The 23,101-nt window shown below is 43.1% G+C and overlaps 1 protein-coding gene across 1 annotated transcript in view; it reads left to right on the top strand.

The window, feature by feature from the left end:
* SCN5A (sodium voltage-gated channel alpha subunit 5) overlaps positions 1 to 10,013 on the top strand; it is a gene marked incomplete at its 5' end in the record, with an annotated part of 185,797 nt that extends 175,784 nt beyond the window's left edge. Inside the window, 5 exons of the mRNA XM_082015636.1 lie at positions 2,761 to 2,814; positions 4,363 to 4,504; positions 5,230 to 5,330; positions 5,815 to 6,085; positions 7,843 to 10,013. Coding sequence (XP_081871762.1) covers positions 2,761 to 2,814; positions 4,363 to 4,504; positions 5,230 to 5,330; positions 5,815 to 6,085; positions 7,843 to 9,077 — 1,803 coding nt within the window. The 3' untranslated portion in view covers positions 9,078 to 10,013. The remainder of the gene's footprint in view (positions 1 to 2,760; positions 2,815 to 4,362; positions 4,505 to 5,229; positions 5,331 to 5,814; positions 6,086 to 7,842) is intronic.
* Between the last annotated feature and the right edge of the window lie 13,088 nt (positions 10,014 to 23,101).

Raw genomic sequence — 23,101 nt, 5'->3', positions numbered from 1 at the left:
AAGCAGTACTCTCATGAAGAACTACTGGTGGAAATCCAAGGAGAGCAGAGGCAGTGCCCTTGGAGCCCACGTAGCCCAGCGCAGTGCAGACCTCTGGGGAGCTCTGGTGGGTCCGATGCTCGGTAGTGCCCTCCCCAGCACAACGTCTTAATGCAAAACAAACGTTAAAAAAGTTCATTGTGCAATTGCTGCTATGATGGAATTGAACAAACTGAAAAATTCAACAGAAAAGCCAGCAGATAGTGGAGCTGGCATAGCCGCCTTAAAAAGGTGTAGTTTGGCTGTACTGTTGGTGGCTCCGTTTTAGCTTTAAGAAGTTCCCCTCACCAACAGTAATGCTTAAATAAACGTCTTAAAAATGTGAAGACCAGTATTTCTGCCATCAAAAGCAGCCATTTTTACTGCACTATTGAGTCTTTTTCTAGAAAAAAAAATCCCCCTCACAGATTTAAAGGCTCGTTTTATTTTAAGGCACCGTTCGGTTATACGATAAATGGTTTGAGGGCAGCTAGTGCCATCCCACCTATCCTCCTCCCCACCGATTTACTGCATTGCAGCTCTAACCACCAGTCAAATAACAAAATGTAATCCCATCCCAAGATGAGTTTATCAGTAGATAATCTCATCACATGACAGTTTCAGTAGAAAATGGTGTTTCTCTGGATAGCTTCCAGGCAGGATAATATCACAAACACTCCCATGAAGATTTTGTCACTTCCTTATCCAGAGTGTAAGTGGTTACTAATTCCAGATAAATAATTTCTTTCCCCAGCGTTATATTTCTTTCATTCTCAGTACCTTTTACCCTCTGCAGATGAAGTGTCTAGGGAAGCTTCCCAGAAGCCCTGTAGATTTTTAATTCTCTTACTTCTGGACAACTGGGAAACCCAGAAAATCGCAGTACTTCGTTCTCTTAATATTTATTTTTGTCAGATCGCTTCATCATCTGTCATCACTATAAACCACTGTGCCTCGCAGTAGTCTCTCATGTGTGTGGTACACGTTGAGGGGTAAAACAGCTACTCAAGAGAAAAGATTTCCTCCCAAGTAGGAGAGAAGTACAGGCTAAGGTCGTATCGTTTTGAGCCACGGGGAAAAGATTTCTTGTTTCATCCCGTCCACCCTTCCTGAATGGCACTTTGAGCGGGAAGCTGCAAGAGACTGTAATGACACCAGAAAATCTTTCATCAGATTAGGAAGAGAACAGCAAAAAAGGAACAAAATAGAACAGTTAAGGAGGATCAACATGACAGGTTCAAATAACTATTTGTTTCAATAAAACTGCTGTTCGTTCACGTAAACATTTTACAACCAAAGTGTTTTTTAATACACAGAACCATGAAATAGATTTTCCAAAGGGTTCTTATTTTGGGGGTTTAATCTCTTTCAACCAGTAGATAAAAATGAATGTAACCTTTCAAACATTATTTTATAAATACTTTCATGAGAAATATGGTTGACCCCTTGTACGACATTTTCCTTTGGCTCAGTAGCCTTCAGAGGGAAATGGGAAGGCAGAGTTACCTCCAGGATTTAATTTAATAATACAGGATGTATAATGGAGCATTTCTAAAACCGCTGGATGTACCTAGCTCAACACAAATGTCTGAGTTTCTCCTGGGAATGACTGGCCAAAATCCTATTAGTGTTATCTGGAATTGCATGCTTACAGACCAGGAGAAAATTCAACCTAAGTGTCAGCAGGATGCAAAAAATATTGAGTGTGGATCTTTTGTACATGCTACTGTAAATCTGATTAAATGAATAGACCTAAAAATGCCTCATTATCTGCTCACACTGATTTTAAATCCAGGGTAAGTCTAAATGGGTCAGAAGTCAAATGAGAAACAACCCCAGAGAACTAATATAAAGGCAATGTGACTTAAGCCAGAGTCAGACCTAATGCCAGGTATGTTTGGCATAAGGCTGCATCTAATGAGAGGCATATAGTGAGAGCAGAGAGTCGTGGTTTTGCTACAAAATAGTAAAAGTCACTTCTATGTGTTTCTCCTAGGAGTGTTGTCACTGCCCTTTCTCCATTGCAGGTTCCAGTAAGAGACACTGACGTCTGTAGAATCCCTCCTTGTTTAAATAATTTTAAAAAAGAATTTAAAACCCTGATTTGAAAAAAAAATAATATCCGAACAGTAAAGCAGATTGAGTTTCCAGGGCCAGGCTCACAGCAGATGCCAATTGCCTTTGCTCCTTTCAAGTCAGCTGTGATTTATGCAGCTCCCTGGGCTTTAACATTGCCTTGATTTACCCTCTTTTAAAAGAGGGCAGAATCCAAGCTTCAGCGGGATCCTACAGCGTAGTCGCTGCCTGTCAGTCTGAACAAGCGATGCGGACCGGATCCCTCTCACCTGGTCTGAGATGTGTGCAGGACAGCACTGAGTTGTCCTGTGTAGCTGTATCTCTTCATTACTTCAAATTCTTAAGGTCAAATCTTCCAAAGATTTAATTGCTGTGTTTTCTCCCCTTTTCAAAATCTCTTTTAAAAACCTCTGTTTTATCCCTACAAGTGCAGAAAATCAGAAAACGTGAATGAGAGAATCTGGGGGAAAACCGTTCTGGAATGATTTTAAGTATCTAAATGAACATAAACTCATGAATACATATTGCTTTAAAGGAGAGGCAATTCATTAACTGTGAAGAACATGCTCAACATTGCATTTTGAAAACTCATCACAGAGATGATATCATTTCAAGACATACTTACTTAATATGCTTAATTATGTATTTTGTGGGGTTTTTTTTCAGGCCACATTTAAAGGTTGGATGGATATTATGTACGCAGCAGTGGATTCACGAGAGGTAGGTCACTACAAGGAAACGAATCATTTCCTTTTGCATTGACTTTTCCAGCATTCATGGTGTTCGACAACAACAACACACACACACATGCAGGTTGCCAGTGCCTGTCTTACCCTGGTTGAGACTGTTGCAGACCTTCAATTTTTGCACCTGCTACTGAAGCATCACGACCCTGAGATTAAAACAAGTGTAGCCCTCAGTTCTACACAACGGATCTATCTATTCATAATGCAAAGTTCCCAGCACAGAGAGGCACCTCCAGGGTGGGGTTAAGTCTACCGAAAACCGAAATTGTCCTCTCTCTTTCTTCCACTCTCCCTGTTGACTGCCATATTTTCCAAGGATCTAACTTCTGATAATAGAACCTCTTAAAAAGCACTGCATTTAAATTACATTCCCCTGTAACGCACATACTCAACCCTTCCTCTATCTTCGTGTTGAGCAAGTTTCTTCTCTGCAACCAGCAGCTCCACTCAAGGAGGCTGGAGGAGCTCCTGGCAGGGAAGGAGCTCTGGGTGCTGGTGACTGCCCAGTTCTTACCTGCATCCTGTCAGCTTTCAGGTTTCCAGAAAAAAAAAAAAAAAAAGGCATTTCCCTTGCTGCATCACATGTGGTTTGTTTATTTTTTATTGAAGGACCTGTTGTCTCTTTTCCTTCTTTTAATAATATTAAAGGAACAAGATCACACTTACTTACTGGTAATTTTACTGTTAACTTACTGTTAATTTTTGAGGTAGCTATATGGCACTGGGGATTTGACAGGCTGAACTGAGTAATAGGGAGCTGAACCTTACATGGAGGAATAAGAGGTGGAAAAACCTCATGGCATCACAGGCACAAAGAATTACCTTTGCATAACGTAGCTTATGTTGTTTATTAATTCTTGTACTACGTGTACACGTGTGTGTATCCTCCTTGCCGCTGACTGAAATGCATGGGTTACACATGAGAAAAGACAGCATTTAGGGAAATGCGAGCTTCTGGCATCTTGGTTAGATACCTGGAGGTACTGGGGCAAAGCTGAGCATTTTTGCCAGATGTGGTATATGTGATTTGAGGCTATCGGACTGCATTGCTCAGTTCTTCAGCAAGAGATCGTATTCATTTCCACCCTTCATAAAAGAAAAATTGTACTTCTAAATACAGTGTTTTTCAGTAGCATTTAATTATACTGCGATCATACTTTTGCTTTTTATAACTATCATTAGTTCATATAAGATTAGGGTTTATCATAAAATGGATTCTTTTCCCCTTCTGGATTCAGACTGAGGATGTTTTATAGGATTTGTTCTGAAGTTGCACTTTCTGGAGCGGTGTGATCGCAATGACAGCACTGTGAAACGAAGCCAAAATGACCGTGGCATTGCAGCTGCCAGTAGTAAACTTCAAACAGAGACCAAGGAGCGTTGACTCTGCTAGTGGGAGTTACACTGTTTTTCCTGTTTCATAATCTTTATTGTCAATGGACAGTTTTCCTTTAACTGCATTAATATTTTGATATGTGCAGAGATGGTGGCATTTTCACATTTTCACTTTTTCCCTTTTCAGTGTGAGGAGCAGCCCGAATGGGAGTGTAATTTATACATGTACCTGTACTTTGTGATTTTCATCATCTTTGGGTCTTTCTTCACATTGAACCTCTTCATTGGTGTCATCATTGACAATTTTAACCAACAAAAGAAAAAGATAAGTAGTGCATATGCTACACATCGCCTTGTGATTGCTGCAGAGACCAGGGCAAGGGATAGATTTATGAGCTTTGCCACATTAGCCTCGAGATTAGCCTTGGCAGAACAGCCACAGAAGCCACCTTGCAGGACTTCTACAAAAGCACAGCTGTAGCAGCCCCTCATGCCCCTATAAGCTGAGCACCCTGAAAATACAGGCTGGGGGTTTATATTCCCCACAGAAAGCAGTGAAGCAGCTCCGTGCAGACGCGATCTCTGGCACAAACCCTCCCACAGAGGCGCAGACCACCCTGGTGTCCCCATGCACGAACACCACCGACCCTCACAGCCGTGCGACCCCTTCTCCTCAACCCATCGCCTCCCTGCCCCAGGGTGCAGGCAGGGTCAGGGGCGAGCAGCCTGGCCTGAGCGCTGTGTTTCTCGCTGCTTCGTAGGCTCTAAACAAAGGGCTGAAGTCCTTCTGCTTTCCCCTCTCACCCTGGATTCTGCAGGCAGAATCCAAGTCTTGCTCCTCCTTGGTTGCCTGCGCTGCTGTCTCCTGCCTTCGCCTCCAAGGGATAAGCAGCTCCCAGCACTGCATCCCATCAGGCCCTTCTTAGATATTTTGATGAAAGCTACATGAAGAGGGAAATAAGAAAATACAAGAGGATGCAGCCCTGAACGTGGGATGGGGGCAGTGGAGCTCTTTTCATCAAAAGTAATAGCTTTGTTCTTACCCTATACTTAGGTGGCCAGGACATCTTTATGACAGAAGAACAGAAAAAGTATTATAACGCAATGAAAAAGCTGGGATCTAAGAAACCTCAAAAGCCAATCCCAAGGCCACTGGTAAGAATGGCATAATTCAGTTGAACTTTATGTAACAGCTGAATATTTATTTATTTAATAGAATAAATGCAATTCAATTTCCCAGTGTAAGGAAGGGTGATCACACCCAGATGAAAGACACTTAGGATTTAATTTTTTTTATTTTGGACAATATTTGCAAGTCCAGTGACCTCTGGTACAAAATTGCCACTGTTCTGCAATATTGACTAAAAACCCAATTTACATATGCCAGTGGCCACATGCCTGCATTGAATGAATTCACGGCCCCAGGCCAGGGTCTTTTTTCAGTAGTTTCAAGAAGCATTAGGAGTAAATAAACTTGAAAACTCTATCATACAACCATTCATTGTCATTTTTAAGTTTATGAAGTTCCAGTCAGAAGCAGCATGTATATTGTCTATTTTCCTCTACTTTCTCATCAATCAGGACATGAGCATTTTGACATGGTTCAAAATTCCTAACTAAATCTTCTCCTTCCCTCTAGAACAAATACCAAGGTTTTATTTTTGATGTTGTCTCAAAACAAGCCTTTGATGTCTCCATTATGATTCTCATCTGCCTTAACATGGTTACCATGATGGTGGAAACAGATGACCAAAGTCAAGAAAAAGTGAACATTCTCCATAAAATCAACATGCTTTTTGTTGCCATCTTCACTGGGGAATGCATCTTCAAAATGCTGGCCCTGAGACACTACTACTTCACCAATGGCTGGAACATATTTGACTTTGTCGTCGTGATTCTGTCTATCGTAGGTAGGTGAACCTGGATTTTCACCCAAACTCCAAAGTTAAAAAGGCAGACATAAATTTAATTAGACAAAGTTGAAGGCTTCATGCTATAAAATACACCTTCAACTCAGGCAGTTGGATCCTAAGCATATTTTTTAATGTTTAAATGATACAACATAATAGTGCCTAACAATAACTTGTGTGATCAGCAAAATGATGAGATTTATCACACTACACTATTGATTTCAATGTACACTTAATGATTCATGGTAATAAAACGTGGTCCAGAACTCGAACCATACACTTAAGCCCAGTTCAGCACAATGGCCAAAGACAGAGAAGTAAAAAAGACATATGAAAAGGGCACATGCAGATTGCTATTGTTTTGCTATTTACTTTTTATTACATCAGTAATAAATAGCCTTTCAGGGCAGTTGCAGTGAGTTTGGCTGTTCTCAGCCCTGTTGTCACTGGAGCTCCACACCCTCATCTACCCAAGGGACAAAACAGAGAGATACGGTTTTATTGTTAATTTGCTGTCCTGCAGCCCCAACCAGAGATCGTATATTAGGTGCTACAGAAGTACAGGTCAAACATGGATCTGAAATCCTGACAAAAGAGTTTTCATTGAAGTTGAAAATAAAGTAACAACTGGAAGATGATCAACTGATCCAGTGAGCAGAAGGAAGTCAGAAATTCATCTCATCCAAAAAAGTTTACATTTTGAAGGCGGGAATAGGTGAATGAAAAAGTGTCATGTTAGGAAAACAGACCCATCTCCTCACTGACTGTTGCTCCTGTTGCTCTAAATTCTCTCTGGTGGACCAGGGAGCCTGCAATGTTCCAATGCAGGAGGTCACCAGGAACCAGAGAGCAGCCTGTGCTTTGGGGCCTTGGATCAGCCAAGACTACCTGGATTTCAGAGATTTGGGTCACCCAGGGAGCATGACTACCATGCAGCTGCCATCAGAACTTTGATGATGGATGCTCTGGATATGCCTGTAGCAGCCAGTTAACCAGAGCTCTCACGTTGGTCATAGTTCTGCCTCGTGATCAACCAGGTTGTTTCAGCGTCTAAGAGGACTTAGGCCATGCCAGTAAGCCCTCCCCTAGGCTGGGCTGGGAAACATGAGCTGGGCACGGCTCAGTGCAGCCAGGGACTGTTGGTATTAGACAATCTGAACCAAGCTGCTCTGTTTCTGCAGGAAGAGTTTAGCTACAGGGGTGTGAGCTCATTTGCTTGCTAGTACAATCTGAGCCCTTAGTTCCCTCCCAGCCCATCAGGGAAACTGGAAAAATTAATAAGCAACCAACCAACCAACCAAGTGGATTTCCAGTAGAAACCTGCACCATCCTGGTGGTGGCTCAGAAAAACAGGCCCAGCTCACCAGCGTCCAACATTTTACAGACAAAAATACTGTCATATCAGAAAAATTCTGACCAGCTGCACTGCAGATAAACTTCTCAGGTGGGTCATGACCAAAAGCTGCAGACATCTGGGTCCTGTCTGAGCTGATCCTGGTTTCTTATTCCCAATAGACAAGCTTTCCCTTAATAAAAATGCCACTACCATTGACAACTTTGCTCATAGTCTCAACAAAGTTTGCATGGATTAAATGGGCATGAAAACACTAACGTCAATGCCATTCCCCTAATCATGGGTTTTCCAATCTGGGGAACTTTTCATTAATTTTGTCCATAATCCTGATTGATAGCTTTAAAGGGAAGCCTGGGATTCTTTCCCATGTACTAACTTGCCATTTGTCTCTCTTCTTTTCAAGGCACCGTACTTTCTGATATCATTCAGAAATACTTCTTCTCTCCCACACTCTTCAGAGTCATTCGCTTGGCTCGTATTGGCCGGATCCTAAGACTCATCCGGGGAGCCAAAGGAATTCGAACTCTCCTGTTTGCCTTAATGATGTCCCTACCTGCTCTGTTCAACATTGGCCTCTTGCTTTTTCTGGTCATGTTCATTTATGCCATTTTTGGCATGGCTAACTTTGCCTACGTTAAGAAGGAGCATGGGATTGATGACATGTTCAACTTCCAAACCTTTGCTAACAGCATGCTCTGTCTCTTCCAAATCACAACGTCAGCTGGCTGGGATGGTCTTCTCAACCCTATTTTAAACACTGGACCACCGTATTGCGACCCAAACCTACCGAATGCGAATGGTTCGAAGGGAGACTGCGGGAGCCCTGCTGTAGGGATTTTATTCTTTGTTACTTATATCATTATATCATTTCTCATTGTTGTAAACATGTATATAGCCATTATTTTAGAGAACTTCAGTGTAGCCACTGAGGAAAGTACAGAGCCTCTAAGCGAGGATGATTTTGATATGTTCTATGAAATCTGGGAGAAGTTTGACCCTGAAGCCACTCAGTTTATTGAGTATTCTGCACTTTCAGACTTTGCAGATGCACTGTCAGAACCTTTGCGCATAGCAAAACCAAACAAAATCAAACTCATAGCAATGGACCTGCCCATGGTCAGTGGAGACAGGATCCATTGCTTGGATATTTTGTTTGCTTTTACAAAAAGGGTGCTAGGAGAATCCGGAGAGATGGATGCCCTTAAAATACAGATGGAAGAAAAGTTCATGGCAGCGAATCCATCTAAGATCTCTTATGAACCAATTACAACAACTCTCAGACGGAAGCAAGAAGAGGTCTCTGCCATCGTCATCCAGCGGGCCTACAGGAGACATTTGTTTCGGCGCTCCATGAAGCAGGCATCTTACTTGTACCGGCACAGAACTTTTGACAGCAGCATCCTCGAGGACGATGCACCCGAGAAGGAGGGTCTTATTGCGTTCATGATGAACGAAAACTACGGCAGGCCAATAGACAAATCAGAAACTCTGTCCTCCACGTCTTTCCCTCCATCCTACGACAGCGTCACCAGAGGTACGAGTGATAATCTCCAACTGAAGATGACGGACTCGAGCAAAAGCAATGAGGCTATAGATTGTCTGCTCTCGCCAGACAGGGATAAGGAATCAATCGTTTAAATGTTTGCTTAGAATGCTTTAAAATATTGTTTACAGAATGTAATGCTGTAACTACACAACGATTGAAGCAGCCTTCTTATTAAACCTTAGTTGCAAAAGAAACAATGGAGTTTTTACCCTTAACTTCAGGAGTCTAATAAATCATATAACCTTTGACCCTGCTCTTTTTGACTTGGCTCAATATTTATATTTATATATACACAGGAAGAATCTTTGCAGGGTCATAGCTGTTATATCAATGGTGTGAATATGAATATGCTAGACTGTAAAACAGTAAACACAGTGTATATCTAATCCACAGACAAAGCCTGGCTGTATACATTCATTTAAGGTCTTACTCATACTAGTGTGTTTACTTATGACGATGTATGACCTTGCATTCTAAAAAGAAAAAAAAAAAATCACAGCTGCTGTAGCAAAATGTAACACTTACTGTATATGTTGTGAATGGTCTTTCATAAATTTATTATATTTGATATTTTTTTACTTAAAAAAAAGTCTCTTTTTCCATGGAGATTAATGATCCTTACACTCTTCATGATGAACTCTGAGTCAAGGTAATAGGAACTTGTGGGATCCCCATCGTTTGAAGAGGAAAGTTTTTGCAAAGTAAACTATCAAATTAGCAACATTTTACCTGTTTATCACATTAAGCCCTCCCTCTGGGACTTGCAACTGCTTATCAGCAGAAATACAAAAAAACAGAGAAGGAAATGACGTCAAAATAATGAGAGAAATGGCTTGTTCTACCCTTCAGGAAACTAGAAAGTAATGGTTTCTGTTTGTAAACTGTTAATAAAAGGACTAATTTTTTAGTATGTTTCAAGAATCTGCTTTGAATATCGCAATCAAACTCGCCATAGAAGTAGTGCATCACGTTTGTGTGTAGTGCCCCCAAGCACCGTCTACGCTGGCAAAGTTTCTCTTAAGGTAGTGGGATAGGTTACCTTTTCCCCAGGAACACTGAGCTAAGCAGCCTTATTGGAAACTCTGTGCATCAATATTACTCCAAAAATACACTACTACTACTACTACTACTAAATACAATGCCAACTGGGCCATGCAGAATGGCTGTGACAGTGTCATTAAGAATGTGGGAAAGGAATTGCCTCTGGATCTATATATAAATTTTGAAGTTTTGAATCCTTTCTAGTCAGTGTCCATCTTTCATTTTCTCAGATGGAACAGCTGGATTACTGGGGAAGGACAAGAAGTACAGGAACCAATAAAAAGCATCTACTAGAAAATAGAAATATCCTCATTCCTGTGGGCAACGGAATATTTACAGCTGATGTATCCATCAGCTTCAGACCAAAGAAATGACAACGGGGTGAAAGGTGATGTGTGGCTGTAGAAAAGTATTAGAGGTTTTACACGCTAACATAGATTATTATTTATTACTAAACTTTCAGCCTCGATAGAATGTGAGAAGGTATTTATGGAATATAGAGACAAGTCCGTCATTACAGACAAGTTCTTTCTTTTTCACCTTCAGACTGTTTGTATTTGGGTTTGGTGGGACTTCATGGAAAATCCTGAGATTTCTGTAATGAGCCATTGCACTTTAAGGAAGAGTAATTGTGCTTTTCACCTTGGAGAAGCAAAGATATCAAGAATGTATTTAAGGTGTATTGTCATTGACATTGTTACATCCTAGGCTGTAAAGGAGTCAAAATCCACATGGGGTTGGCAACAAGAATTAAAGCAACATGTTACAGTGAAGTTTATCTATGGCCATTGTTATCTTTCCTCTAAATAAGTCAGAATATGTAAAGACAACATGTCAAAAGGATGACGATGTATCCATGTAAATATGGGCTAATATATTCTCTCCATTCATTGAGAGGTGTCTCAGGCATTCACTTGAGAGTGGTCTACCAGATAATTCAGAGGATTTGCCATCAGGACTCCTGGGGTCTATTCCTGATTCTTACTACATGATTTTTAGGCAAATAATTTAACCTATCTGTGCCTCAGTTTACCCATCTGTAAAATGGGGATAATAATACTTACCTACCTCACAGGGGTGTTGTAAGACTTTCTGGTTGCAAAGTGCTATAAGAGAATGAAACGTACTATATAAGTATTATTATAATCATGCTCTTTTGCCCTTTTAACCCCATGTCTATGGTGTATAACATAGGGCTGTTCCTCTGGGGAGTTTGTTGCCTTTAAATCTTGTATGTAATTAGATTCTAACTTCAGGGAACTACTCTGCGTTCCCTAAAGTGAAAATACTCTTTATTCTTTCCTCCCTCCCCACTCCAACCCCCCTCCAAAAAACAGAATTACTCAAAGCTTCTCAAATTAGAGAAACTTTAAACAGATTCCCTGTGTATTTATGCTGTAATGTTATTCTGACTGTACATATCACCCAGAAAGAGTATGCGATTTTTATATTTATATGCATATATATATACACACACACACATATACATATACCTATACATATATATGTATCTTGTGATTTTATAGAGTGGCTGACACTCAGAGGACACAACTTACTGATTAAAATGTTTTCTTCTCAATGGGATCTATTGATCATTAGCAACGAGCTGCTGCCTATAATGAAACTATTTAATTAGGAAATAGTGCATTCATTACTTGCTGAATAAGCATTTATTGGCTGACAACTGGTAAAATTATTTTCCTTTCAAAGCTTTAGAATAAAAAAAGAGGGAAAAATACTAAGAAAAAGGAGCATTTCTTATCTGATTTTTTCACGTTCAGTATAAACTGTTCAAAACCTCCTAAGGAAAAAGCCAGCCTGTGCTCAGCAGTGCGGTGTTGATCATACTCTTTTAAAAATATTTTAATTATTTTTAAGTTCTGTTAGAAAATATTCAACTTATTATTATTATTATTAAGAGTCAGACCCAGTAATGAACAGGATGTAATGGGACGATTAGCTGGTCACTGATTATATGAGAGAAGAGCTCTTCCTCTGATCATTTCACCCTTGCGTTGAACATTTTATTGTCATTGCTGTGAGACCCTACAGTACTGATGCAATTACAAATGGTTCTGTCTTCTACCCAAAAACCTGTAAAAAAAAAAAAACCACAATGCAAAAAAAATCTGAAAGAGGGTCTTAACTATAGATGTTTACAGTGCAACTTTCTAAAATGGAATTGTAAATTACTTTCAAAACCTTTGTAACTGGAAGGTTGGTTTTCTATTGGGTTTTCTATTGTTTTGGGGCACATTTCTTTAGAGCTGAGGAGGGAATGGTATCTTTGTGTGGTATGCAGAACTCCCCTCCAAAACTTCAAATAACCTCACTTGCAGATCTTTATTAATGGAGATGCTGATCCGAATCTAGCAATGACACAGCCTCCGGGTGCAGTGATTTAGTTAAAGACACTAGCTCCATAGTTGGCCCACACTGTCTATAAGCATGGTGAGTGCTGCCATTTTTTCGGTTGATTTGTTCAATAATGGCTACCACATGAATCACTTAAGCTACGAAAAGAGCAAGGAAAATATCAGCCAATATCATAGGACTTATTAAGCTGTTTGTACCTGGAAAAATTCAAATTTATTATGTTTCTTTATCAAATAAATAAGGATAACAAATATTTCCTGTGCCTTTTTTTGTTGTTGTTATTTTATCAACAATTATGTGACTATTTCTCTGACTCTTTTTCAGCACATTTGTTTGGGAAATGCATAGTGACTGTTGTTAGAAGGCTTATCAGTGAAAACCCTTCCAGTCCGTCTTGCATTGTAAAGCTAGCTACAGGGCATTAAAGGCTTGAGCCAAAGCTTGTTGAAATCGATGGAGAATTTCTGGGTCCTTCAGATGAATTTGAAGCATACCCGATAGCTTCTCTTCAATGAGAGGAATTTATAGGATGGGCCCAGCATTGATATTTCAACCCATCCTGCCAAGTAGAATTAGCTGGAGGAGGAAGAATTTTACTGGAAACATGGGATCCCACCTAGAGATTAAAAAAAAAAAGATATAAATGACTTTTTCTTAATGGTAATACGGATGTCTTTCCAGTTTAATTATATTTATTTGCATTTAGGTTATTATTATATTAGTTATATGTTAAAATTTGTACTAAATAAAGAGTAATATCCTTCCCAATGCATGCATGCCTTAATCCTGGAGGGACCTTCAGAAGGGACATGGATGACCCTTGGCTGTTATCAGCATTGATTGAATCAGCCTTATCATCACCCAGGCTGGCAGCAATTTGGCTACCCCGTTTCGGTGCTCTGATTTCTATTTGAACATGGCAGGTTCCTAATCATATTAAAACAGAACAAAATTGAGCTGGTTTAAACTGAAATGAAAAAGTCCACTCAGTCCTTTGAATTAGTTTAATAAAATCAGTTTATAATCATGTTTTGTATTAACCTGGGGCAGTCTGATTTGTGGAAAAGACCTTTTTTTTTTTTTAATAAGCATCTGCTAAAATGTCTCATATAATAATATGACTTCTGAGTAATCATGTGTATAGAATAAATTTGTCTGAAAAATTTTCAGCAAGATATTTTTGGTTGGAAGGAGCAGTTTGCTGAAATGACAGGTCTCTGTGGGGACATGTCAGGTTAGTTAAGGAAATTCCTGGTTGGAATTTGTGGTCAAAATTCCCATGGGGAGGAAATACAGGGTCATAATCCCCACTATGAAAATTTCCATGCCTGGATTTTTACCGGAATAACCTAAAACTCCTGTACACATGTTCCCAGCACTGCGCTAGGGGCTGCTTTGGGTTACAGGCTCTCCTTATTTTCATGCAGATCTCAGGGAAGTTTCTAAAGACTTTCAGATTTTGGTCAAAATATTGACCATTTTTGCCAAAGGGGTTTCTTATTTTCCAGCCCTTGGCAAGGAACCTGGAGGACTGGCTCCTCAGCTGACGTGAATTTTCATAGTTTTTTTTTAAATCAGTCAAATTACGTTGCTTTTACAAAGCCGCACATCTGTTAAATCAAACCTGTGGGAACTCCATGAGATCAGAGTCAGGGCCTGCAATTTGCAGGTTCATCTTGAGCTTTTTTAGTGGTTTCAGTCCCTTTTTACTTTTGATGCAAACTGTCTTACCAAATACCAGGATCATTTTGGAAATACGTCTGCGTTAAGACCACAGTTACAGCAGCGCAGGCGAACTCAGGCAGTTTTCTTAGAAAAAGCCACACATTAGAGCTTGCTTTAGATTTAGAAAGAATTGTTATAGCCATCAAAAGTTGCTGCAGGAGGAGGAGAAATAAAAAATAAATGCTTCGCGGTGTGAAGCCTCCGCTGGGCTCTAGTATTAAAGGACGCCCATGTAGGATGACAGCAAGCGTTGCGTTTCTGACAACAGCAATGCATTTTTCTGCTGTGTGCCAGGGTGCTGAGACAAGAGCAGAACTGGATTTAAGTCACGAGAAAACAGACAGGAGCTCAGCACACGAAAAAAAAAATACCAAATGCCTGCGAAACGGCTGCTTCTTCACGTCAATTCTCCCAGCGAGCTGTGAAAGACCGGCCGCGCCGGGTGAAGAACAAACATGGAAATCCTTCTGAGTGTTTACATATTGCAAAGAAATAGCACCCGTGTCAAAGGGAAAGCACGCGAAAGCAAATAGTCTCAGGGGAATAGCTATTGGCAGCGAGCAAAAAAATGCTTCGGAGTCAAACGTCAGCGATAACCCCGCGAGGGCCGGAGGTGTTGGGCTGCCGCGTGGGCATGGGTTTGTCAGCACCTCCGCGCGAGCTATTTTAGCCAGCTGACAAACAGGGCTCGCAGCAGCTCCTGGCCCTCGTGTTCTCGCCGCGGCAGCGTTTCTGAGACTGCCGCCGTGGTTCTTGCCCCTGGAGTCCCGTTGCTTCACGCTGGGTAGTGAGTCCCTGCCAATCCAAGGCATCAGGGGGTCTTTTTCGCCCAGAAAATAGCTATATCGAATACTCGCACAGTCCCAGAAACCACAATCCAGTGCTCAAACATCACCAGAGTGGCTTAAAAAGTGAGAATTTAGTTCAAAAAGAATGTATCTTGCTTTGGGGTTTTTTTTATTATTATTTTAGTTCTATTTCCCGGAAACTTCAAGAGTATGTCCTGGCCATATTTTCAAGCCTTCTGTTTTTCTAACAACTATGTTAGGCAAAAAACCCTAGGGCTTCAAGAGAAAAACATCAAAGACTCAGACAGTTACGAAAACGCCATGCAACGTGGTCCTAAAAGGAGTTAAAATGCTGCAAAGTGGTCCTAAAAAGTTCTCTGCTAAAAGGCGAGTTGAACTGTGTACCTGTACTTTAAACATCTGTGTTTTCTATGAAATTCCAGTTACTCTAAAGCCAAAGGGAATTTAGCCATTGCCCCCTTAGGGGCACCAGGTTTCCACACTTTTTTTTATACAGACTATCCCAGTTGCTCACATTTGTCTTACTTTTTAATTTCCCCAAACCTGCAGACCATGCACAAATAAGGTAATTTTCATTTTTAGCTCAGGGACAAGCAGTGCAGGTGATAAGGATTTATACAGAGGACACAAACCTGGAGTCATGGGGCCCAATGCAATATAGGACAATTCAACCCTTGGTGGCTTCAATCCATATCTTGGAGTGCAAAGGACATTTTGGGTGTTTTCAAGGACCAGCCGAATCCTCCTAGAAGGAAACCAGGAGCATGGCTTGTCTGGGCATGTCTGAGAAGGAGAAAAGCTCGCTGCATCACGCAAGGCTGGCTTTTTAGAAAATATTTGTGCAATTACAGCCCGGGCACAAGGAAAGGTTGACCCTAAACCCAAAGCTGTCTCCTTTATACAGGCCCTTTTCTAGACAGAACCACATGCCCACTGCAGACCTGTTCACACCTTGTCTTTGCAGGAGCTGCAGACCTACTCCGTGACTGCCCTGAACCCACTCCCAGCAAACACGGAGATGCTGCAGGCTGAGCTGAAGAGCTCCGGGTTAGGTAAAGCACAAGTTCGTGTCTTGGGCTCTACTCATGCTTCGGGCTCTAGAGCAGACACTCTCCCGAGAAGCCCTACACCCTCCTACACACCCCCCATGCTCATGTCATGAAGGAAGCTCTCCATCCATCCTGCAGCGGGTCCCCAGTTTGCACCTGAGGGGAGGGATAAATCCCCAGTGCACATCTGGGGCTGTTTTCCTTCACAGACTGGTGCAAAGAGCTGCACTTTCTCACAACAGAGCATGGCAGTGCTTAGCAGGCACACCCAGTATTTCTGAAATGTCTTTTGTTGATCTTGAAGGAATTTAGTATCGTTTTTTATTGACTTGAAGACTGCGGACCATGGCTTGCGGTCACGGCCACATTCAACTTTAAAGAGGAGTAGACATCACTTCCACCGGTGATTGCCTTCCTGCACGGGCCAAGCAAGGCAGAGAGCGAGCTGGGTGGCTTTAACCAAGCTCCTTTCTCTTATTATGGGAGTGGGAACTGAAGGGATGGGTTTGTTGTGGGTCTGGAGTTGGTGTGATGTTTGCTGGAAAGACTCTGAGGGAAACAGAAGCAAAGAAGGTCCTCCTGAGCCTGTGCCAAAGTGGGGGGCTGTGGTTTGAAGGTGGATTGTTCTGGATGTTGCGGGGGTGAGGTTCATAGCCGTGAGAAGTACTTCAGCAGTGCTTTGCTGAGGTGCTGCAGATGTGTAGGGTCTTCTCTGAAGGTTGTGGTTGAAACGGGCTCGAGATAGCTGTTTCCCCTGTGCTGTAGGAGAAGGGAAAGATTGACGGTGATAACAGCCCTTGAAGGAGGACAGGTGCCTTTGAAGGAGGACAGGTGCCTTTGAAGGAGGACAGGTGCCTTTGAAGGAGGACAGGTGCCTTTGAGGACCTGTCTGGCTTTTCATGGAGTCAAGCTATGTGCTCACAGGGTCCACGTGCATTACCCCGTGTCTCTCCCCCCGGCCTGTTTCAGTCTGGTTTGATGGAGGGGCAGGAGTCTCAAAGATAAGTGAATTCCTACGAGTTTTGTGAAAATAAGCCGCTGGGGAGATATCCACTGTGAGGCTTCGGCAGGCATGAACGATATATAAAGAGCTCAGGTCTTAAAGGAAGACAAAACTTTTTCACAGAGAGGGCAGATCTTATAAAAGCCTCAGCTTGAGGTGGAACAATTAATTTGCGCTTGTTAACCACCAGGAACCATCGATTCCATGGCATGAAACACAGGAAACCAGATTACGTTAGTTCCGGTACTTCGAGATTTGTTTGGATTTGTTTGGATTGCCTTCGCTATCGAATGGGAAGATGCTTGAGGCAGAACTATTGTACTTTTTCTTCCCAGGAGGAGCAGGGGGGATCGCTGTGCGCCTTAGGAGTGAGATCAGCCCGTGTACCTCTCTCCCTCGCCACGCTTCTGTGAGGTGCTTCTCATCAAAAGTTTGTGGAGTTGAGAAGATATGGGGAGAAGAAAGGTGGGGGTAGGAGTATACAAGTACCTTGATTTGCTTTGGTGCGAGCAGTTGTTAAATAGTGGGGTGGGTGGGTGTGGGGGTAGGCTAAGCAGTACCTCAGTGATGATGATGTTGGCATAAATCGCTTGCAATAGGTGATGTTCATCTTGACAGCATCAGCAGTCATGCAGACTTGTGAGGAGCTCAGGGTTGCGTGCGGGGCTGCGATGGATGCCGCGGTGTGTGCGCAGCGCAGATAACTGCTTATCTGCTTGGCTGGTGCTGCAGCATTCATTGATACCCATAGAAATGGCGCAGGGTTTAGCTGCAGCCTCAGGGTGTCACGGCACAAAAGGCTGCCCCGACCGTCCTCTCCCGGCAGCGGGGGGTGCAGAGGGCAGCAATCTGTGCGTGCTCCTGCACGTGGGGCTCCAGCGGCTGGATTCACCTCCCAGAAAGTGTGTCACAAAGTACTGCGGCACAGTAAGCCACAAGAGAAGACGCGGCGGGCTAGAAAATATGTCCAGTGGAAATAAGACCCTCTTTCATTATTCTGTTTTTAAAATTCAGGGCTGTGTTGGGTGAGGGGGCTTGGATTCAAGTCCTGTTTCTCCTCATTGTCAGAAGGTAGCCCCTCTGAAAACCCATAATATTTAACCCCGGTGCTGCTAATCCTGATAGCAGTTATAAGCCAACCTGTTTCTCTCCTCTCCATATAACAGGGCACACTGCGCAGCTGGATGTTGGTATAGGGTAAGAAAGAAAAACCACAATTAAAATGCTCTGTTTTAAGGCCTAAGTTTTTTTGCCGTGCAAACCATAGTGGAATTCCTTTTGGCAGGGGTGTGTGCCTGGCAAAAAAGCAGCTCCTGGCAAAAATATTTGCAATAGAGCAGGGCTAAATGAGTGATCCCACTTTCTCCACCGAGAAGGCAACAAAGGCCAGCAGAGAAACCATCTAACTTCTCTCACATGGAGGCTTGCCAGACTCCAGGGAGGTCATCTTCGTTTTGCTAGTGGTTAACCAGATAGAGAAATGTTCAGCTGGGTGAAGGGGGGTTTCTGATCCTATTCTGAGCCTGACATTAAGCTGCCTTAGTGTAGCTGAAAAGAAGATGTCCCTAGTGAAAATGGGAGTGCATGGTGCAAGGGGAAGCTGGTCAGGTGTCCACGAGTCAGGTGTGATCACCAAGGATAAAGCCCGATTTGTCACCCCCCTGTTGACCCATGCTTTTGCACCATGAGAAGGTCTTGAATTTCACATATGGTATGCGTACGCTGGGAACCATAATCCACAAAGGCTGCAGAGCTTATTTTTGGGTAGAGTCTCAAGGACTTAACAGCTTCGGGGGCCAGAGCATGAACCTGCTACCCAGCAGCTGTGATCTCCCCACACCTCAGCCTCCCTGGGAAGAGTGGGAAGATCAGCCTGAAGATTAGTCAGTCTTCACATTCTTGGAGCGTTTGGCATAGAAACACTCCTGGACACTGACAGGGGGAAGGTGAAGAGCTACCCAAGCTCCAGAAGGTGGTAAACGTGGCCCCTGTCCAAATCTAACAAGGGTAGTAGGGCTGTTGCTTTATAAGTTTGTACGTGACATGGGGAATGGGTGGTGACTTGCTGGCTTACACCTCTCAAGCCAGTTCAGTGGCGCAATGTGTGTTGGGAAGGGTGGACCGAGCACACCCCTTATGCTCGATGGGCCATACTCCTTAGTTTCCTCTGAAAGGAATTTAGTCCACATGCTCAGAACTGGTATGGGGCAAAACAGGGCATTTTCAGTAAAACCCTATTATCACCTCCATGAAGGCAACCAGGGTGTGTCTTCCTTAGCAATCTGTACTGGAGCAAACTCCAAATAAAGTTAAAGGGAGCTTCCCAGAGTAAAGAAATGAGATAAAACATGATCCTGTAAGAATCTTTTTATCTGATGATGTTTGCAATTAACAATCTGAGGTTTTGTAATCCTCTCTGTTCTTGGTGTAGGTAGTTGATGGTTGCAAGTATCATGGTTCTGGCCTCAGAGCTGTGTCCAAATCCCTGAAGCCTGAAGCTTAAGGTCCTTACCCAGCTCTAATTTGAGAGCTTTGACTCTCACACCAGCTGACTACATGGATTAAATGCATGTAAATACCTTCATAGCGACTGGCAAAACATACTCATGACGCTATCCTAAATTGGGATGCTCTCTCTCCAGGGGTGTCACTTTGATGTTATCACCTACTCAGCAGATAAATCCCTTTATTGAAGGAGGAAGACTTCATGCTATCCGGTCAGGCCTACAGGCAACTTCTTTACCCCCTAAGTCTGCTTTCTGCTCTGCTCTGCCATCACTAAGGATGGTTTTCTAAATGCTACAGTGCAAAGATGCTGTTATTAATGCTTTGGTATCATCTCTATTTCAGCTCAGCTTGCTATGAGTCACTCTGATGTTTGCACCTTGGTGCTCTGTCTTACTGGTCTATGAAAGAGTCAGGATGAGCGTTTCCATTCCAAACACTCATCTCCTTGACAAGCTAATGGGGTCAGACAGGTCTGTTTGCAAGACACAGATTTTCTTAAGGGCGTCATGTCACTGACAGAAGCTATGAGAAAGTGGCCTCTTCAATATGAATCAGGCGTTCTTTGGCTCACAGCACTTGCTGTACAACTGCGCACAAGGCAATGCCTCACATCCAGCATGAGACATGTTTCATTCTCCCACCCCTCCAAAATGGTTGAGATCCCCTATACTTGTTCCAAGTGCTAGTCTTCTGCTGATTTCCCTGTTTGTAAGGATATACAGTAACTTCTGACTATTTTTTTTTTTTACATTGGCTGTAGGATTTAAGTGAGCACAATGACAACATGCTCCCTGTTAACCTCAGCCATCAGTAGTTTTGGAGCGGTGGGCCAGGCAGGTCTGTTGCCGACTCACAGAGGTTACAACCATACTGGTAACCAAAATGAGTCACAGGTGGTTCTTCTTGCCTAGAGGCTAAATAGAATGGCAGGACTAAACTCTGATCTCCTCAAGCAGGGTCTCACCTTCCAACCTGGTTAGCTGGAACAGTCCTTAGCCAGTCTAAGCCTTCAAAAACTTGTTTGGGAGATGCAGATTGACCTAGATCAGAACAGTCACAGGGATATTTCACTGTTCACCCATCAGGGCTTGCTGCTAGACAAGCTTCCACCAAAGCTTCAAGACCTTCAGAGAGGGCAAAGGCTGCTGGGAAAAGAAATTTAGGTAGAACAAGTAGCTGATGATGGGAGACAGTCAATAAGAAATGGGAAGTGGTGTGAGGGTACAGGGGAGATAAATATGGGTGGCAAGGGATAACCTGGAGATACCACCGAGCTGCTTACCACTACTAGAAATTCCCCAGGGAGCAAGGGTGCAGTGCGCAGAGCAACTTTGTGGTCCTGATGGTAGTGTGCCAGCACTGAGGTCTGCATCTGGCTGCGTCTTGTTTAGTGGTATGGGAATAATCACTTTGACAAAGGGCTCACACACCTGGGGAGCAACCCGGGAAGTTCCCCAGACGGGCTGCTTCTCCATCTGTTCAGTCCCGATGAGAAACCTGGCTGATCTGTCAAGTCACCAAAAAGTGTGGTATGTTCTGCTTTGAGAGTTCAAAGAGAGTTTTTAGGAATTGAGGACTGTGGGGAAAGGATGACTGATGATTTTTTTTTCCACAAGTCTAACCAATCTCATTATATTGTAAGAAATAAAACCAGAAAAGCAAAGTTCTACATGCATGCATGTGTATACATGGAAATACAGGGCTGCAGGAAGAATTTCTGAGAACGATTTGCCTGGAGAGGACTCCATGTCTCCATCCTGGGCTTCTGAGGATATTTGTCTAAGCCAAAACATGCTCTTCATTTTTAAAGGATGGAGAAGGTAGGCTATTTTATACTCTAAAAACAAGTGCAACGTTAATGAAGCCAAACCACAAAAGGGCTCAATTATGCTTACATTACAAAGTGACCACAAAATCTAATACTGGTGGAGCTCAAATGTCTGCTGGCTTGCAAGAAGATGACCACAAGGAATGCAAAGCACAATCTGGCTACTACTGTCACCACTCCTGGGGAGAAAACCTGTCAGGCTAGAAACCTGCCCCAAGCAGCTGGCAACCTAAGATATAAGTGTAGTTTGCTGTTACCGTTGCTTCCTGCTAGCTAAATCTCTTTCCTTTTTGTTTATAGGGGATCAGGGAGGGAGGCAGGAGGCTCATCGTGCTAGGGACAACTCATCTCACTAGTGACAACTCATCTCACTAGTGACAGCAACATCATCACAGGACCCAAGGCCAGAGTGAGACAAATGCATCTGACTCAGCAGTAAATCAGCTTTCCTCCTCTCCCCGTGTGCAGCGTGACTACTGCTGATCCATAAAGGATGCTCTGGGCATCTCTCGTAACAGCAGCTGTCCCTCTGTTCAGAGCAAAGAGGCATCTAAGAAATCTTGGTATGTCTCCTGCCACACTCAGCGGGAAAGCTCAAACAGCACTGCAGGCTAAAAGTGATCTTGCGGCAGGGCCAAAAGGTTTAAGACCCAGTCGTCCTTGTCATAGTACATTAAAAATGGGTAATCATTCAGCTGTGCACAAGCAAAGGCTTTTATGTAGAGTAAACGTCATCATCTGCCACAAATCAGCATGAGAATCAGTGGGCAAGCTCCAGGAGTTAGCTTTCTGCTGATGCTTGGAGTCTATAAAGATTGCATGTTTGGCAAGACCCAGGTGTCCCAGAGGGGGAAATAAGTCAAGGATTCCCCTTTTCTTTGCAAGACGCCTTCCAAAGGGAACGATGTCCTCTAGCCAAGGGGCAGATGCAGTCTGTCCTGTGTTGCTCGTGGCTGGTGTCTGAGGCTCAGTGGGCCACAGGATGCTTCACAGGAGACCACATGGCAATCCAGGGACATCAGCCATGCTGATGTGCTCTCCAGAAATTCCATTGTTCCTCTTCTGTTTCCCTCCCCCAGGCTCTCAGCACGGAGGTCTCCAGCTCATTGCTGCTTAATAGTGATTCTCTGCCAGGACTTTCTCTTTCAGTAAGAGAAGTGCAGCCAGCAGGTGTTTTGCTTTTAATAGTTGAACAAAGTCCCAAATTCAAATGTTTTAGTCAACTTTATATTAAACATTTTGACTGAACAAAAACTAGGTGGTTCTTTGTGGAGGGCAGCTTTGGCTGAAGACATCATGTTGAAATATCATCCTCAAATATTTGGACTCTGCAGTTTTCTCTCTGAATATGCTGTTTCCTTATCTGCATTTTGTTTCATTAAGATTCAGGCTAAAAGAATTTCAAGCCTTGGTCAAGCTTGGGCATCCAGTTCATGTCAGATGTCCCTGGCACTACTTGCAGTGCTACAGACCAAAGAATTTAATTCCTCTATAGCAGCACTCCAGCCTGAAACCATACCATGTCCTGGAAGTGAAGCTCTCCATTGCCCATTGGGGTTTTTGAAGCACCTGAGAGCATCCCTACATTGCTTAACGCCGCAGTGAGCAGAGATCTGTGAGCTGCTGCAGCACAGCACTGGGCAGACTTGGCTGCAGAGGCAGGCGAGCTGCCCCAGCTCTGCCCAGACCCAGTCTGCTCCTCTGCAAATGCACTGCTGGGCTCCCTGTGTCAAGCCCAGCCCTGGTCGAGAATAAAGACAGCCTTTGCCCTAGGTGG

This window comes from Phaethon aethereus (genome assembly GCF_964289735.1).
Source record: "Phaethon aethereus genome assembly, chromosome: 2".
In the NCBI taxonomy this organism is placed as follows: domain Eukaryota; kingdom Metazoa; phylum Chordata; class Aves; order Phaethontiformes; family Phaethontidae; genus Phaethon; species Phaethon aethereus.
This window is presented reverse-complemented; position numbering and strand designations above follow the sequence as displayed.